The sequence below is a fragment of the Pseudorasbora parva genome, chromosome 5 (assembly GCF_024679245.1).
Source record: "Pseudorasbora parva isolate DD20220531a chromosome 5, ASM2467924v1, whole genome shotgun sequence".
In the NCBI taxonomy this organism is placed as follows: Eukaryota; Metazoa; Chordata; class Actinopteri; order Cypriniformes; family Gobionidae; genus Pseudorasbora; species Pseudorasbora parva.
In genome coordinates this window covers 46,792,029-46,811,103 of record NC_090176.1, presented here as the reverse complement: position 1 = coordinate 46,811,103, position 19,075 = coordinate 46,792,029, and the positions used below count along the sequence as shown (strand labels likewise).

Sequence of the window (19,075 nt, the reverse complement as noted above, 5' to 3'; positions counted from 1 at the left end):
GTAACTGGAACCATGGACTTCCATAGTATTTTTTTCCCCTAACTGTTTGGTTACTGACATTCTTCAAAATATCTTCCCTTGTGTTCAGCTGAAGAAAGAAATTCATACAGGTTTGAAACAACTTGAGTTTGAGTAAAGGATGACAGAATTTTCATTTTTAAGTGAACTATCTCTTTAGAGTTGTCCAGATGAAGTCCTTAACAATGCATATTACTACTAATAATAAATTTTTCATATATTTATAGTAGGAAATTTACATATATTCATGGAACATAACATACTTACCGGCAATATCATAATGATTTTTGGCATTAAAGAAAAATCGCTAATTTTGACCCATACAATGTATTGTTGGCTTATGACTGGTTTTGTGGGACAGGGTCACATATCCTGGAAATGTACTAAATATTAGGAATGAGCCCATGTTTGACTTGTAGGTTTACAGTGTATAAACATTTACTTGTTCCGTGTGACTTCCTGTAGGACTTTCTACTGATGTTCCTGCATCATGTGGCCACCATCTCTCTGATCACCTTCTCATATGTGAATAACATGGCACGGGTGGGAACGCTGGTCATGTGCCTGCACGATGCTGCGGACGTTCTGCTGGAGGTGATTTCCTATTACATCTATTTAAACCACCGACAAAAAGAATCAATAAGCTCTATGCTCATTATTATTAGCGAATATGGCATCACATACAGCAACAGGAGTTCCTTTGTAAATCAAGTTTTAATTTTGAAGTTACAGACTCAAATGTTAAACAAATAGTTAACAGCAAAATAAAAAGTCATTAATTGCTAATTCCTCACCCTCATGTTGTTAGCCTGACCTGGTCATACTCAATTCTAGTCAGAATTTGAGTCTGAAACTGCTCCATTGGGCTGTGATTATGGCGCGTTTCAACCGATCCAGGAAAGACCTCAATTGGATAGACCTACAACCAATCAGAGCAACGAAGCGACGCATTGTCAAATGTCAACAGAGCTCAACTGCACTGTGTTGCCAAGTCCGCGTTTTTTTGTCCACGGGTTGAAGCGACTATTATGTGATATAAAGACCCATGAGTGCGAATTTTAGCAGGCAACCTTGCCAAAATAATACACATTTTACCCCCCAAACGCCATTTTTTCCCCGGAGAACCCCCCGAGAAGCTATTGTTTAGGGCTAGTAGTTGCCGGGTTTTGTTGTAAAAACTTGGCAACCCTGTCTGCACGCGCGCTGCAATAAACGGTCTTTGCCGGTGTTGTAAAAAAATAAAAGAATTTACTGATACACAGAGTACTTACCCAACATGATCATCATTTCTGAGAGAAATTGTGAAGGTGAATGCATATACAAACAAGCTCTCTGTTTAGGATTTGAGTAAATATAATCCAAGCCCATTTGATGACGTGCATGATTACGTTACTGTTGATCATCTGTCCGTCATCATCTAAAGCCCGCCCTGATGATTTCATTGGTCCGAACAGTTTCTGTTCTAAGATAATTCCTCCTTTATGGAGCGAGGCTAGACCGAACTGCCCGGCCTAAAATGTCTGTGGGCGGGGCTAAGTTCGGCTGGCATCCAAGCTATCATGTTGTTCCAAACCTGTAAGTCTTTCGTTCATCTTCTGAACACAAATGATCTTTTTTGACAAATGAGTTTTCTGTCCCTCCAGTGACAGCTACGTAACTGACACTATGACACTTCAAAAAGTTAATAAAGAGATCCTAAACTAATCCATGAGTTGAGCGGTTTAGTCCAACATTTTCTGAAGAGACTTGGTCGCTTTATATGATGAACAGATTGATTTTAGTCTTTTATTCACATATTCATCAACTCACACATCATTTGTGGCAAACGGAATCTCAAGCATGATCACTTGACGAGTGAGAACCAATGAGGTTTGTTCTCACATGTTAAGCAGGTTCCATTGAGCTTCTGTTTGTTCGCTGATCAATGTTCAAATGTGAATAAAAGCCTAAATTCAATCTGTTCATCATATAAAGCGATCGAGTCTTTGGACTAAACCGCTCAACTTATATGAATTAGTTTTACGATCTCTTTATGACCTTTTTGAAGCATCAATGTGTGAGTTGCGTAGCTGTCAATAGAGGGACAGAAATTTCTCAGAATTTTCATTTTTGGGTGAACTATCCCTTTAATGTTGAAAAGTTAATTGACAAGTCTACTATATATATTTTATATAGCATTTTTTCAAACTTGAATGACATTCTTTCTTCTGGGAAAACCACATAAATAAATATAATAAAGTAATAGAAATGTAGTCAGGATGAGTCATGTGCTATTTTCCCAGTGTTTTTAGTTTTTACAAGAAACAAAATTGAAATTCAAAGGGATAGTTCACCCTAAAATGAAAATGAAGTCATCATTTACTCACCCTGCTGTTGTTCTAATCTTTTTTGGACCACAAAAGGAGTTGTTTTTGTTTAGTTTTTTTAGGTCCCACTCTCGCTCATCAATATAAAAGTGAATAGTGACCAGAATCGAGCTCAAAAAGATGCAAAAGTTTTACAGAATTGTTCAGATGCAACAGAATCATATTGTTCTGGGGGTATTTGATAGGTTTTGGTGAAAAACAAACAGAAATTGTATGTATTTAATGAAAATCCTGAGCTTGGCAGTTGTCTGTGTGCATCTGCACAATTATGAGACTCTGTTAGCACCGCAGTTCACTTCGACTCTCCCTGAAGAAGCACACAAGTTGTGAGAAATAAGATGAATAAATATGCAGCATGAAATATGTGTAGCTGTGGCTGTGCACAGAAGACCAACGGCCAAGATCAGGATTTTTGTTTAATAATACATTCAGTTTTGATTTGTTTTTCCCAGAACACTTGAAATATATGATGTGTCGCATACTTATTGTACATTTAGGATTCAAGATTGGTGACGCAAGATGTGCTATTTGCATGCATTAGATGTCTGTCATGTTGATATAAGTCATGCAGCAAGTTTGTGTTCGCAGGCTGCTAAAATGGCCAACTACTCCAAGTGTCAGAGACTCTGCAATGTCCTGTTCGTCATGTTTGCCCTGGTGTTCATCAGTTCCAGGCTGGGAGTGTATCCTGTATGGTAAGACACTCCTGTCAGTAACATGATGATGTGTCAGAACCTCTCGTTCTCATCTGTATATCAGAAATGTTCTATTTTATCATCTTTTCCAGCGTTTTCATTTTAGGTTTTGACACCTTCAGTCAGTGGTGTTGCCAAGAAGTAGTTACTATGGCTACAGCAGTAGTGTAGAGATGTGGACGATTTTAGAACGAGAGAAAACAGATGGGATCTTAGTTTTTTACACCTACAATAGGCATTTAATGACTGAAGGAAATGGTATTGAACATTATTTTATTATGTCACCATTTAGACAACTGTACATGTTTTTTGGCTAAAAATTGAGTTATGCATGTGTGGCAGTGCTGATTTAAGAAATAAGAAAATAAGAATTATTCTCTGCAAGAAATAATTTCAACCAGTGTTGTTATTGTTATATATATATATAATTATTTTCTCTCTCTCTCTATTATATTAAATATATATATATATATATATATATATATATATATATATATATATATATATATATATATATATATATATATATATATATTAGATGGAAAAAAACGTGAACAAAAATGAGAAATGACTCAAGGTTAAATAATTAAATAGGTTAAATAAGTTGAACTACTAAAATGTACAAAAAAATGAAAAATAAATGAAAGCTAAATAAAATGGAAATGCATTTTCTCAAAACTTAAACAGAAATTTTTATGAAAACTGAAAATATAAAAATAAAATCCAACTCAAAATATTAATAAAACCATAATAGTACATAAAATAAAAAATTGACAATAAAATAAAAAATAAAATACTGGGAAAGTAATAAAAACATCAAAATGCACACACAAAAAAGCAATACAAATATATTGTTTCCTTTTCCTATTATACACAAGACGTAAATGTCTAAATACTGTGATAAAATAATCCACATCCAATTTCTCTTCCCCACTCCTGAATACCTCTGAATGTGGTCTGATCTGATTACATAACGGTTTGCGCTTGAATTTAGCTGAAGTTAATACTAGGTGTGACGACGTCTCTCAAGTTTTACGACTGACTTTTTCAGATCCATTATTCTTTTGACATGATTTTATTCTTCAGAACGAGTCGTGCGCTTTTTCTTCCCGCTTTGCTCATTAATCATTTAGTGCTGGAAAGACGTTTTATTCACTTACCTCATCTAAGTGTCTACTGTGGCTTTTGAGTACTTCATTGTGTGACTCTAATGGAATTAGAGAAACGGGCTAATCACAGAGCGCGATTAGATTCAGCTCCACGTGAGGAACCGTCGAGTTGATGATGGATGTGACGGCAGCAGCCCAAGTCTCTGGTCCTCAGAGAGTCCTCATTGTCATTTAGTAATGATTATGAAATGGCCTTCTTAGAGCTGCTGTCATAGTCGCTGTATTCACCGATATGCTGCAGTGAGAGTTCATGTCAATTTTGATTCAGTCTTAATTTAGAGGTTAAGAGTCATGCATCTTGTGCTACAGTGGAAGCAACATTGTGATGACGTACCAAGTTTGGTCTTTTTAAGCCAAGTCTTTGCTTCAGCCTCACATCCATTTTGGTGTTCTTTCTTCTTTCTTAATTCAAGAATATATATATATATATATATATATATATATATATATATATATATATATATATATATATATATATATATATATATATATATATATATATATATATACACCAAACTAATTATGTGTGTAACCCCCTTTCACCTTCAGAACTGCCTTAATTATATGTGACATTGATTCAACAAGGAATGATGCCTTGAAGGCTTCAAAAATGTTGCCTGGTCTGATGAGTCTCGATTTCTGTTGAGACATTCAGATGGTAGAGTCAGAATTTAGTGTAAACAGTATGAGAACATGGATCCATCATGCCATGTTACCACTGTGCAGGCTGGTGATGGTGGTGTAATGGTGTGGGGGATGTTTTCTTGGCACACTTTAGGCCCCTTTGTGCCAATTGGGCATCGTTTAAATGCCATGGCCTACCTGAGCATTGTTTCTGACTATGTCCATCCCTTTATGACCACCATGTACCCATCCTCTGATTGCTACTTCCAGCAGGATAATGCACCATGTCACAAAGCTTGAATCATTTCAAATTGGTTTCTTGAACATGGTAATGAGTTCACTGTACTAAATGGGCCCCACAATCACCAGATCTTAACCCAATAGAGCATCTTTGGGATGTGGTGGAACGGGAGCTTCGTGCCCTGGATGTGCATCCCACAAATCTCCATCAACTGCAAGATGCTATCCTATCAATATGGACCAACATTTCTAAAGAAAATGCTTTCAGCACCTTGTTGAATCAATCCCAAGTAGAATTAAGGCAGTTCTGAAGGCAAAAGGGGGTCAAACACAATATTAGTATGGTGTTCCTAATAATCCTTTAGGTGAGTGTGTATGTATATATATATATATATATATATATATATATATATATATATATATATATATATATATATATATATATATATATATATATATATATATATATACAAATTAAGATGAAAATATGACAAACCATCTAGGACGAGTTTAAAAAAAGTGCTTTCCAGAAAATTCGAAATGGCCTAATAAAGTGAACTAATAAAGTTCTTGTGATGGAATGGAAAATTGTCTTGAAGGAATCAGGAGGAAATTTTCTAGCTCTCATAGTTCATAAGTTGTTAGCATAAGTAAAAGTTTGGACATTTGGTGTCTCTAGAATGATTGAGTTAGAGACTTAAAAAAATTGCTGTGGTTATTAAGGTTCACACAGTCCTCTATCTGTGTGCCAAATTGAATTATTTTCACACAAACAGTTCTATGGGCTGCCACAGACTTCAAGAGTAGAAGAAGAAAAAAAATAGTAATACGAAATCTAGTGGATATAACTCAGTGCTTGGCTCCTGATAAAGTTTTTATTCTAAAAAGTACATTATTTATAATTAGATGTATTGTATATAAAAATAATAGAAATCTATGACATGTTTCCATTTAAATAAGTGCACACAGTAAAAGTGCGAGTGGACCCAGATAGTCTGGTGTTTGTGTTGCAGACGCGTATAGTTACAACCTTTTTCGTGCCATAAAAACTGATTTACTGGCGACATGTAACGACGTGGAACAGCATATTAGCTGTACTGAGGTTCATAACCGTTACTAGGACAACCAGAACTAGTCACGTCTACTAGTACAGTGGCTGGTGACATGCAGCAATAAAGCTGATTTTTTTGAGGGTTTATTTTTTACCATAACACTGACCTCACGTAAGGAGTTTGAAGCCATGTTTGTTGAATGTATTTGAACTAATGGAATAAAATGTGGGTGTGTTTTGCAGGATTTTAAACACCACTGTGTTTGAGAGCTGGGAGATTGTTGGGCCGTATCCCTCGTGGTGGGTGTTTAACATGCTGCTCATCCTGCTGCAGGCCTTGCACACCTTCTGGTCGTATCTCATAGTGCGCACCGCCTACAGGGCCATTTCCAGAGGAAAGGTGAGGCTCCACACTTGACCAACTTCTCAAAATATATTGTTTAGGGCTTAAGTATATTGGGCCATTAAATCAGCAAAGCTATTGACAATTCAATTCAAGTCTCACCCTACTTTTTTTCTCATTGAAGATCATCTTGTGAGCTGCGTTTCATGTTGATTTAAAAATCTGATTGTTACATCTACTATTTTTTGGTTCTTGCTGTATTCCTCATGTTATCCTTTTTCTTCTCTGCTTCACACGCTACCATCAAAGGCGGGAAAATGGAATCCTTTACATGTAAGTAGTTGATTAAAAAAAGGTTGTGTTCTGTGCATGGATGTGTTTAAGTTTCTTAGAGTCTGATTTTACAGATCAAAATTTTGGGTCAGTGTTTTTTTGTTTTGTTTTTTTTAGCAAAGATGGATTAAAGTAAAGACATTTATAATGTTACAAAAGATGTTCATATATACCAAATAAATGCTTTTTATTCATCAAGGAACTGTTAAAAAATTTGTCATGGTTTCCACAAAAATATAACGCGTCTGTTGTCAAGATTAATAATAAGAAACATTTCTTGAGCAGCAAATCGGCATATTAGAATGATTTCTGAAGGATCATGTGACACTAAAGACTGGAGTAATGATGCTGAAAATTCAGCTTTGATCACAGGAATACATTACATTTTAAAATATATTCACATAGAAAACAGTTATTTTGAATTGCAATCATATTTCACAATATTGTTATTTTTACTGTATTTTTGTTCAAATAAATGCAGCCTTGGTGAGCAGAAGTTTAAGTACATAAAAAAAAATCATGTTGACCTCAAACATTATATTGACAGGAAATAAGGGAATTATTCTTAGAAACCAAATGATTGCATCTAAGGGTCACGCAATGCACTAATGTTACTTAAGCAGATGCATGCTTTTTTTTCTCCAATAATTTATCACAACAAAAATGTTTACGAATCATTGCAGTTATTGGTAATTTAACTATTTGTATAGTATCTCAATTCAATCATAAGTAGCGTGTACTGTACAACCCCAAATCAGAAAAAGTTGGGACAGTATGGAATGTGCAAATAAAAAAAAAAAAGAAGTGATTTCTAAAATTACTTTGACATGTATTTCATTGCAGACAATATGAACACAAAATATTTCATGTTTTGTCTGGCCAACTTCATGTCATTTGTAAATATGCATCCTTTCCTGTCATTCAGACCTTCAACACATTTCAAAAAAAGTTGGGACAGTAAAGCATTTACCACTTTGTAATGTTGCCATTCCTTTTCACAACACTTAAAAGACGTTTAGGGACTGAAGACACCAAGTGATGAAGTGTTTCAGGTGTAATTTTGTCCCATTCTTCCTGCAAACAAGTCTTAAGGTGGGCAACAGTACGGGGTCTTCGCTGTCGCATTTTGCGCTTCAAAATGCGCCACACATTCTCTATTGGAGACAGGTCGGGACTGCAGGCAGGCCAGTCAAGTACCCGTACCCTCTTCCTCCGCAGCCAGGACTTTGTAATGTGTGCAAAATGTGGTTTTGCATTGTCTTGTTGAAATATGCATGGACATCCCTGGAAAAGATATCTTCTTGAAGGCAGCATATTATGCTCCAAAATCTCTATGTACTTTTCGGCATTAATGGTGCCTTCACAGAAGTGCAAGTTACCTTTGCCAAGGGCACTGACACAACCCCATACCATGACAGACCCTGGCTTTTGGACGTGTTGCTGGTAACAGTCTGGATGATCCTTTTCTTCTTTGGTCCGGAGCACACGGCGTCCATTCCTCCCAAAAAATACCTGAAATACTGATTCATCTGACCACAGTACACATTTCCACTGTGTGATGGTCAATCCCAGATGCCTCCGAGCCCAGAGAAGTCGACGGCGCTTTAGGACACTGTTAACATAAGGCTTCCTTTTGGCACAGTACAGTTTTAACTGGCATTTGTGGATGTAACTACATATTGTGGTACTTGACAAAGGTTTGCCAAAGTAGTCCTGAGCCCATGTGATGATATCGCTTATAGATGAATGACGATTCTTGATGCAGTGCCGCCTGAGGGATCGGAGATCACGGTTGTTCAGCTTAGGCTTGCGGCCTTGTCCTTTACGCACTGAAATTCCTCCAGATTCCTTGAATCTTGTAATTATGTTATGCACTGTTGAATGTGAAATATCCAAATCTCTTCCTATCTTTCTTTGAGGAACAATGTTTTTAAACATTTCAATAATTTTCTCACGTATTTGTTGGCAAACTGGCGATCCTCTGCCCATCTTTGCTCCTAAAGGATTAGATCTTTCTTGGATGCTGCTTTTGTACCAAATCATAATTTCAATCACCTGTTGACATCACCTGTTTCAAATCACATCATTATTTAACCCTTTCACCTCATTACTAGCCCTAAATTGCTCCTGTCCCAACTTTTTTTTAAATGTGTTGCAGGTCTGAATGACAGGAAAGGATGCATATTTACAAATGACATGAAGTTGACCAGATAAAACATGAAATATTTTGTGTTCATATTGTCTGCAATGAAATACAAGTCAAAGTAAATTTAGAAATCACTACTTTCTTTTTTAATTTGCGTTTTCCAAACTGTCCCAACTTTTTCTGATTTGGGGTTGTAATATTAAGCATCTCTATCATCGTCCCAGGTGTCAAAGGATGACCGCAGTGACATTGAATCCAGCTCTGATGAAGACGAGGTTCTTCCTCCCTCTCAGAAACACCACACTAATGGGACCAACGGCACCAATGGCTACCTGTCCCTGTGTCCAGACGAACACTAACCATCCACCCAGCATGGAGGACGTTTCACTGGGTCCCAGCTGCAGATGGTACCTGCATCACTCTCCGTTGTGTCAAACCATGTATGAACATTACCGGTACTGGAACTACTCAATAATGTGAATGCGGTTCTGTTTCGGTTGGTTGCTTTTCACCATTTCTCCCAGATGTTTTGTGTTACGTTCGTTTGCTTTTGTTTTGTGGTCGTTGATCCTGCGCCATTGGTTATCGAAGCACCTTTTAGATTCAGCTCACTTTTTGGTTTCAAGCTGCTGAATGAAAGCGCCGTACTTTCTTTCATAATCACGTGCGCATGCTGCTGCGGTCATGTATTCTGGCATCATGGGAATAGTAGTTTTCTTGGATTAGTGTCTTTTGTATTTATTTATTTTTGTATCTTTAATAAATTTGCATTCTCCGTGCTGCTGTTTTTTTTTTCTCCAAACATACATTTCCTCTTTCCATGACAAGATGATGGTGCTCGTGCCGGTGCCCAGTCTGAAACCATTTTCACCGAAGAAAAGGCTTTAAATCAGCCTCGTAGACCTAAAATATGTCAATATGTGAATCTCAAGCACATTTAGCCGAGACAATGTTGCACACTGTTTTGAACAAAATTTAGCTTAATCTGGAATTAAATACTTAGTAAAAAACAGTTTATCAACAGAGTAATATGTATGAATACATAGTACCCGGATGGCCTACTACTTCCAGAAAAATTCTGAAGTGAGCAATTGATGGACAATTTATTATCTAGTTCCCGGGAGAGCAGTATATCTGAATTTCAACGTACAATATAGACGATAGAACTGCCTGGCCAAAGGAAAAAAAGGTTGGATTTAAATTCTAGGAATAGGAGTAGGAAATCACATCACACCATTTATTTTCATCAAGAGGTACATCCATTTTTGGTCAAGATGAGTCAATGCATGAGTCCAGCACTCTGTAAAGTCTCCTCCAGCACATCCCAAAGACTTTCAATGATTTAAGCTCTGGACTCAGAGGTGCCAATTCATGTGTGAGAATGAGTCTTCATGCCTCCTCCAACCATTCTTTCACAGTTTGAGGTGATTAATCTTGACATTGTCATCCTGAAATATAGCCATAATGTGTCATCTTAGATGGTTGTTTAAGAAATGAAAAGCTACACACTCCTTCAGTTAGTGTTTGAAGAACTGTTGCCAAACATATAACATGCTAGAAACATAATAATCACTGCAATAATGATCCAATCATAGACTCTTAATATGCATTCGCCTATTTAAGTCTAAACAGTGACCTTTTTTTGTACAGTTTTAATGGTTGTAACGTTTCAAACCAAATGTAGTGCCTACTACAGTATGCAATTTCAGACGCAGCATTTGTCTTTTTCTGGGCAACTATTGTTGTGGCGGAAGAAAGTTAAACTTAGTTAAACAGTTTTAATGAGCAACATAAATAACAGTTTAGTAACACCGACTTCAATCACTTCATCGCCTCTTTTAGCACTCAGATTTGTTCCTGCCACAAAAATGCAAGCATTGATCGGGAAATTGGGAAAGTTTTCACATCTGCATTTGCACTTACATTCTGCATTTTGCCTTTTATTATACAATTGCGCTCGTTCCTGTTACTTGTCCTCAATTTGGCAACCCGCATGCAATATTTTGGGCCTGTCAAAATACTAACATTTGCGGCTATTTGCACTTGACCACTTCTACCACTGTCTGCTTACATGACGCAATTCCTGTATTAGTAGGAGTGTCTGCTGAGCCCGTGTCAATTGGTGTCTCCTCTGAATTTGCCTCACCGGCACGTCATCCTCAATAAACCCGTCTCTTGCTTGATACCCAGAAATTCTGATCTCATATGATTTCTGACCTGTAAGGTTGCCAGAATAATAATCATACACGGTGTGTTAATAGGCCAGAGGAGAACTGGCACCCCGACTGAGTCTGGTTTCTCCCAGGGTTTATTTTTCTCCATCATGCCCTGATGGAGTTTTGGTTCCTTTGGTCGCCTTTGGCTTGGCTTACTCAGTTAGGGACACAAAAATTTTGATCTAAGTTATTTAACTAAATATCCAAATAAAATGTATGGATTAGGGCCAACATTGTTATTATATTATAAATTAAAATAAGCTGCTTTTTTCCCCTCCCGAGCGACTGTACAGCCGAATCAAATTTTGTTGCAATAAACTTTTGATTACCTGATGGGACGCTTATAGTGTTGCAAAAATGCAAGCGTTTACAGAGCTTTATTTTTATTTTCAGTACTTTTTAAAACTTTTTTTAATCATTTTAAAATAAACTTCTAAATGTCTGTTCAGTAGTCTCTACACAACAGAAGACACAATTTATAAATTGTGGTGCTTCTGATGTGATAAAACCCAGTTGCACAAAATACATATAGCCTACTTATCATTACACAAATAAAAAGTGTAACATTTAGTTTTACTACCAAATTATATGTAATATCTAAGTAATTTAACTTACAGTGGAATGTTATCCTCAACATCTCGCGATTTCCCAAACATGATGCTTGATGGGATACGTTTGGCTTTGAATAATGCCTCGAAGCATTAATATGTGCATTCAGGGCACAGCACTTTGGCATTTTTAAGACTTACTTCCTGTCACATAAACGTGCTGTCAAGTGGCCAAGACCTCAAGTGTGGATATTTGGACAGGCTCATAGAATTTGGACAATTTCAACCAATATCCCGTAATGCACCTTTAAAGACCTCATGAAATCAAAATGGACACCATTTACTTTTACACAAGGAAATATGTCACAGCACTGAAGAAAACTCACTTGCTACTTCCGGTTCACTGGGACTTTAAGCACAGCAGTATACTTGTGGAAAGGTTATGCAGTAAAATAGTGTCCCCAGCTGAGCACCGGCATTGACACGAGTACCAGCATCATTTTTGTGGAAAAGGATAACAGTGTTTTAAATGGACAGAATTGCCATTGTTCAAATGAATCAACATAAATAAGTGGGGTAGTTTGGGGTTGGCAAGATTTTTTTTTTTTTAAGTTTTTGAAAGAGGTCTCTTATGTTCACTAAGGCTGCATTTATTTATCAAAAATGCAGTAAAAACTCTAATAGTGTGAGAATTTTTTTTTTTTTTTTTTTTACTATTTAACATAATTTAATTTATTGTTGTGATGCAAAGCTGAATTTTCATCATCATTACTCCAGTTTCACATGATCCTTCAGCAATCAGTCTAATATGATGATTTGATACTCAAGAAACATGTCTTAATATTAGCAATGTTGAAAACAGTTGTGCTGCTTAATGTTATTATTAAAACCGTGATACATTTATTCCAGGATTATTTTATTAATAGAACATTCAAAAGAACACCATTTATTTGAAATAGAAAGTCACTTTTGATCAATTTAATGCATCCTCTGTGAATTCAAGAAAAAAAAATCTTACTGACCTCAAACTTGTAATGTATTGTTTCATGTGCTAAAAAGAAAAAGGGACACGTATTAGAAGTATTTTATCAATGAATCTTTCCTGTCTTTGAAAAACATTGGATTCTGCTTCTTTTAAATAAACTTTAAGGAGTAAATATTTGATATTCTTTTGAATGAATGAATGAATGAATGAATGAATGAATGAATGAATGAATGAATGAATGAATGAATGAATGAATGAAATCAGGCTTGGTTTAATTACTGTGCACAGTAAGACTTGAGAAACAAGGTACATATGAGATTATGAAATATATCAAACTAATCACACTGTTTAAGGCCAACAGTGAATGAACATGGACTTTTATGAATAAGTGGAACTAAACCATGGTTGTTTTTTATTTATGTTATCTATTTTTTGAGTTTAGTAAAATATTCTTCATATTTTCCACATGCATTTGATCATCATTCAGCCAAGCTTTATTTAAAGCGTTTGATTTGAGTGTTTTAATGCCGTTTCTTTCAGTGTTGGGAAGGTTGCTGCTGCTGTCTGTTTAAAGCTGGAGAAGCGCTACAGATAATTAGCTGTCGTCTCATTTGCACTGCGGACAGGTTGCTGTGTTATGTGGTTCACATTTGATGTCAAAAAGGCAAAGAATTAAAAAACGACAACTGTATTCTCGGCCTTCGCTGGAAAACTGATTATCAGCGGTACTAATGAATTATTTTGCCATGTATTTTAAATAAACATGACAGACCAAAACCCTTCTGGCTGCTTTTATGTGTCAATGTCTCTAATATTGCATCTAATAATTCATGATTAGATGCAAGGGATAATTTGTTGTTTTATTTCAAAGCATTTTTGGATTGAGTTATCCTTAATACGGCACTGTTCACATCATTCCAGAAGGATGAACAAGGAGAAAATTAAATAAAAAGAGAATAACTCATAAAAACTGGGATACAACGCCCGCCCCCTAAAGAGCTCCAAAAACTAATAAACTTAGTTCAACTTAATATAACTAAAATCAACAGCAGTAGGAAAGAGTATGCCATACCGCAGAGAGGAAAAATATACACAGAAAGACAAGATTTTGGAGAGAGATTTGACCATCTTAGGGTATGTTTACACGACAATGATGAACCAAAAACTGGAAACGCTTTTCCTTCGTGTTTTCACGTACATGACAATGCTGTCAAATTGATCCCCTTTCACACGGATCTGCGGAAAGACTAAAAATGCTGTATTCTGCAGACAGGCCAGTAGTTGGCAATGTCACTTTGTAAAGAAACTACACGCCTATAGACTAAACACGTAATACTCATGCACATGACGTCACTGTTTTCACAAATTAACGTTTTTGTCATTTACATGGAGATGGTATCGTTTTCAGGCACAGCAGCTTTAAATCTCCCTTATACCACAGCAGCTGTGATCAGTGATGGCTCGAAGCGTGCTGATTGGTGCATGAGGAGTGGGTGGAGACTAGAACAATCGGACATTGAGAGTGATGATCTGCCACATTTGTATATTAAATTGATCTCTAATTCAATTCTATAGTACTTTAATTTTAAAGTACTATATTTCTGTCAGGACCACTATCGTCAAGGAATGAGAGAGGGAAGGGGAGATGTGAGGGAGGATCTTTCAGCCGGGACTTTTTACTGCGCCGAGTCGAAGTACTCTCAGAAGTGCTTTCCGCCATACATTATAGTTCTCCTTTTTATCCGCTTAGAAAAGCGGTATGTTTTTTTTTTTAAGTTACCATACTTGATCGTTCATCTATTCGTGTAACTGTATTTAAATAGGGAAAACTTGGAGGTGTTTGGTCGCTTCTAACTTGAGTGGGCTAAGCTAAATGCTATCAGATCGTCACCGCGCGTCAAAGATTAAGTGCAAGCACTCAGACAAGAGAGGTATGTATCAGCTCTTTTTAGTTAAGGGAATAACATAGTCTAATATGAAAAAGCGGTGAAGTATCCATGTTGGCTCTGTTACCCTAAGGGGTGTTATCGCTTCTCTTATACACTAGGCTGCATGAATAGGCAGGGAGTTTTTTCCCAGAACAGAACTATACCGCAAAACTGTATGCTAATTCTTAAAGGGTTACTTCAGCGATTTAGCATATATATGGCTTTGTATCAGTAGCAACCCGGGAGTATATGCAAATGATCGTCTGTTATTTAACTGAACTGAATTTTATGAAAATGAGCATGGTGAGCAAGTGACCCAGTGATCCAGTAATCCAGCAGTGGCTTTGGGAGTGGCCTTGTAGGGCAGTGAAGCAAGTGCATTCTGGGAGTTGTTGTCTTTCATCCCATGAGACAAAACTTTTTTGTTGTTGTCTTTTCTCAGTCTAGAAGGCACCAAATTCAAAAAAATCATTTCACATTTCTACCACATTAATGACCCAGTTTAAATACAAAGCAATGCTAAATCACTGAAGAAACCCTTTAATGTTCATAATGACAATAATTAATGTAACTAACAACAAGCCTGGTTCGAAGAGGAAAATCAGAAGGCAAAGTGATGACTGGAGGACAGAAGGAGCTGGGGATGGAGAAGGGTAATTAGCTCCTGGGCAATGTGATAAGATGCTAATAACACTGAATGGACCTTATAAAGCTGTGATAAGCGATGTATCCTAATAGGTTGACGTGGATCAGCTGGGAGTCAGCTGATGCGAGCTTGACTACCGCAACCTGCCTTCTGGCTTGACAGCTTTGTTTGTGTCAGTATTGTCAAAGATGATTAAGAACTAGCAGACAGTTTGGTTTGGCTATAAGGTAGAACTCTGCCCATCCTAACAGCCTAGCATGGATAAGAGCAGGGAGAGCAGCGTAACCCAAGGGGGTAATCTAGCGCTCGGAAAGCGTTCCACCCATAGGGGCAGCCATTGCTAACCAAGCCATCACCTGCTGTTAGCATCCCATTGACTCCCATTCATTTTTGAGTCACTTTGACAGTGAATAACATTACATCTGAGGCGTTTAAAGACTCCATTTGTCCATTGTTTATTTCTAAAGAAACACGACAATGCATAAAAGGCTCTGTTACCTTGTATCTTACACTATCGCCCCGTAGAAGCTGTTTTTGTAAAAATAGGCTAACTATTGCGTCATAACCAACGCGACTCTGTCGCACAGTTGAGAAATTACCGTATAGACCTGAGGAGACGCTCGCAGGCAATCTTTTACTGTCTATGAGACAGTCGGGGGGACGTGGAGACATAAAGTCTGATAAAGTCAAGGGAGAAGAATGGGGAGAGGCCCATACTGAGCCAAAAGCAACGGGAGAAAATATTTAAACAACGTGATTCAGCTTTCACTTTCCACATCTACTAGAAGACCTACAGCTGTCAGACAGGAGGCTCACGTCACATCTACGTCGTCAAGCTCAGTCTGAGCCTGCGCAGTACGCTCAGCCATCAGGAAGTGAGTGCTCCTATACTGACATCACTTAACGCCGTAGAAGGCAATGGGATCGCTCCGTCCATTTCTTTTACTGTCTATGGCGTAACCCCCCAAAACAAAACCAAATGCTGGGCTGGCACCCCCCAAACACAACTGACTGCAAAATCTATGCTTTTTTTCTCCCTCTATTGTGGGGTATAAACTCAAAAATCAATCCCAATGGCGCTGTAGGCTAAGACGTGGGTTTATACTGAAGACGCGTCACGCTGAACCATTGCACATGATGGAAAGTCTTTATTGCTCTATTTCTCAAGCTTAGAACAGACACATACTATGATAGATGTTCTTCATAAGCTGTGCAAAGACACCTCAGACAGTACATTTATAGCCGATGTTTATGATGACGGTGACGGCCAACAGAAAGTTTCTCCCAATGCTCACCCTTCAGCCATGATCCCAAACCCTCCCGCTACGCAGGTGAGCACACACATACAGGCACCACACATACATTGTCCCAAATATTTCCATTAATTTAACAATAATAAGCTATTTTAACCAAGACAGTGCTGTGTGTCGGCTATCAGCGACATCATATCTGCGTTACCCTCAGTTTACGGTTTTATTTTGTTGAAATTGTTTTGTTGAGCTTTAATATATCAGGTGTTTTATTAGATAGGTGAGCAACTGTTGGGATACATTCATCAACAGAAAACGAATCATTGTTATATGCACATGATGTCACCATCATCTGGAGTGACTGCAGTTACACCGCACAGGGAGATTTCACGTAATGTAAACACAGTAAACACATTACCTGCTTTCTGTCGGCTTATTGAAGTGCGCTTGTGTGATAGCTGACAAAAACGCATACTTAGAGCAGATTTAAACACATCCAGACAGAGGGAGCATTTGGCATGAAAGAAAGAAGGAAATATAACGCAGATTATTTTAAATGTGTTCTCATCTCATGCAGTAGAAGTAGAAGAGGTTCAGTCAAAAGTAAAACGCTGTTTTTACTTATCTGTAACTGCATGAGAGAATAATATGAGTCGCAAATTTCCCGCTGACACGTTGCAAGCTTTATTTAACATGAGCATGAGTCAGGTACGGAAATTATTATTTTTGACTTCCAAAGGAAATAACCCGGTTTATTAATAAAGTCATGTAAACGTGGTTTACTTGCGTTGTCAGTTTACAGGTTTGCATGTAAATGGGAAAACTGATAACTCACAAATATCAGCGTACTGAAATAACAGTTATATTTTTACAGACTGCTGAAAGCTACTGAAAAGAAAAGCAAATTGATCGCCGCAATTCACTGGACTCCAGGCAGCGAAGCGTAAATTTGCAGTTATCATTTTGAGTCAACATGTTAAATTTTGGGGTAAAAATCAAACCCTATATAATGTTTTGTAATACACATTATTGATAATTGACAACTCATCAGTTAAATATATGCCATCTTATATTCTGCATGATTGAGTGTTTTTTAATGAACACTGACATAAACTATACAAGTTTTAAGGGCTGGACGATGATGATAAAACATTGATATAAGTGATTACGCAGATTTAGGTCTATTATATTTATATTAAGCGTTTACAGGCAGATTTGCTTTATGCATTTCCCTCGCATTGAAATCAAGCTCAAATAAATATCAAGAAAGATGATTCCTGGCTGCATGTCAATATGGATCACTGGATCTTTGGTAAGTTGTAAGGAACACTATATGGAGTCCAGACTTGAGTTAAAACTGATAATCGTTCAAGGCATCATCAAGCTTCACCTTTTACTGTGTCCTAAATGTAGTACTTTATAACCGAATTCATAGTATTCGAAAAACAGTAGGCAAAAAGTACCCGGATGACATGGTACTACTTCTGGCGAGATTCTGGAGTATGCATAGACCTACTATTGACACTTTACTATCCCACGAGGCCATGGGAGGGATTTGTGAATGGCAGTAAAGGGATGCAACTGAGTCTGTAGGTCACATGATATGGACCACATTGCATCATACCACATTCATTCATATAACAGAACTTTTTTAACAATAGCGAAGTTCGTTCAAATTCAAATGTGGTGCCTGCTCACATATTTCAGACACAGCCTTTGTTTTGAATAAGCTCTATCAAAATTACATATTGTGCCTTTAAGCAACAAGCATGTCGCCCAAGCTGCTTTAAAACAATCTGCACTGTACAAAGCATTTTGCCAATGACAACAGATAAAGTAGGCTAACACACATATTGTCAATTTGCTAGCAAGCAATTGCAACAACTGAAAAAATATCATTTAGTAGTCTGAACCAGGCAGAGTAACTGACCCAACTAGATAACCCTTAAAAAACACTACGTTGTTGATACCCAATAATAACCTGATAGATTTTAATCAAAAAGCATAAAAAGAAAACTTGGCTTAACCTCGTTAAGATGTTGAGCGATGCATGGAGAGTGAATAGCCGCGTTGATCTCCCAGTGCAGGTCTCTCAACTCAAAGTGTTCTTGAAGCAGTGTTAGTATAACTTTAACAAGATTGCGGGCAAAGCGTCCATGTCAATAATGCAGCGTGCGAGAAGCAATGCTTACTCACTAGTAGCCTAGTGGTGTTCGGTTCTTAAATGAATCGTTCCTTTGAGTCGGTTCTCAGCAAGTAAGTAACCGGTCGAGCCGGTTCATTAATCGAACTGAATCGAACTTTAGTCCCGGGATGATGACGCAAGACGCAACGAAGCAGCACATCAAACATCTGTCAACTCAATCGAATGAAAGACTGACGATACCATGGCGTATTATAGTATTATTATGGTATGCATGACAATGATACAAATAGTTTTTACTGTTCTTTTATGCATTTAATAAAAAATAAAACATGTCAAATTGATTCTGATTGAGTGAACACTAACACACCACA

The 19,075-nt window shown here is 37.3% G+C and overlaps 2 protein-coding genes across 2 annotated transcripts in view; one reads left to right on the top strand and one right to left on the bottom strand.

Annotated features, from left to right (window-relative positions):
• The window catches only part of cers6 (ceramide synthase 6), a 60,676-nt gene extending 50,421 nt beyond the window's left edge, over window positions 1-10,255 (top strand). Inside the window, exons 7-11 of the mRNA XM_067444562.1 lie at window positions 484-612; window positions 2,973-3,079; window positions 6,407-6,563; window positions 6,816-6,839; window positions 9,210-10,255. Coding sequence (XP_067300663.1) covers window positions 484-612; window positions 2,973-3,079; window positions 6,407-6,563; window positions 6,816-6,839; window positions 9,210-9,344 — 552 coding nt within the window. The 3' untranslated portion in view covers window positions 9,345-10,255. The remainder of the gene's footprint in view (window positions 1-483; window positions 613-2,972; window positions 3,080-6,406; window positions 6,564-6,815; window positions 6,840-9,209) is intronic.
• Window positions 1-18,723, bottom strand: part of stk39 (serine threonine kinase 39) — a 183,632-nt gene extending 164,909 nt beyond the window's left edge. The window contains exon 1 of the mRNA XM_067444560.1: window positions 18,586-18,723. The gene's annotated coding sequence lies outside the window, so the exon portion shown is untranslated. The remainder of the gene's footprint in view (window positions 1-18,585) is intronic.
• Window positions 18,724-19,075: the final 352 nt, after the last annotated feature.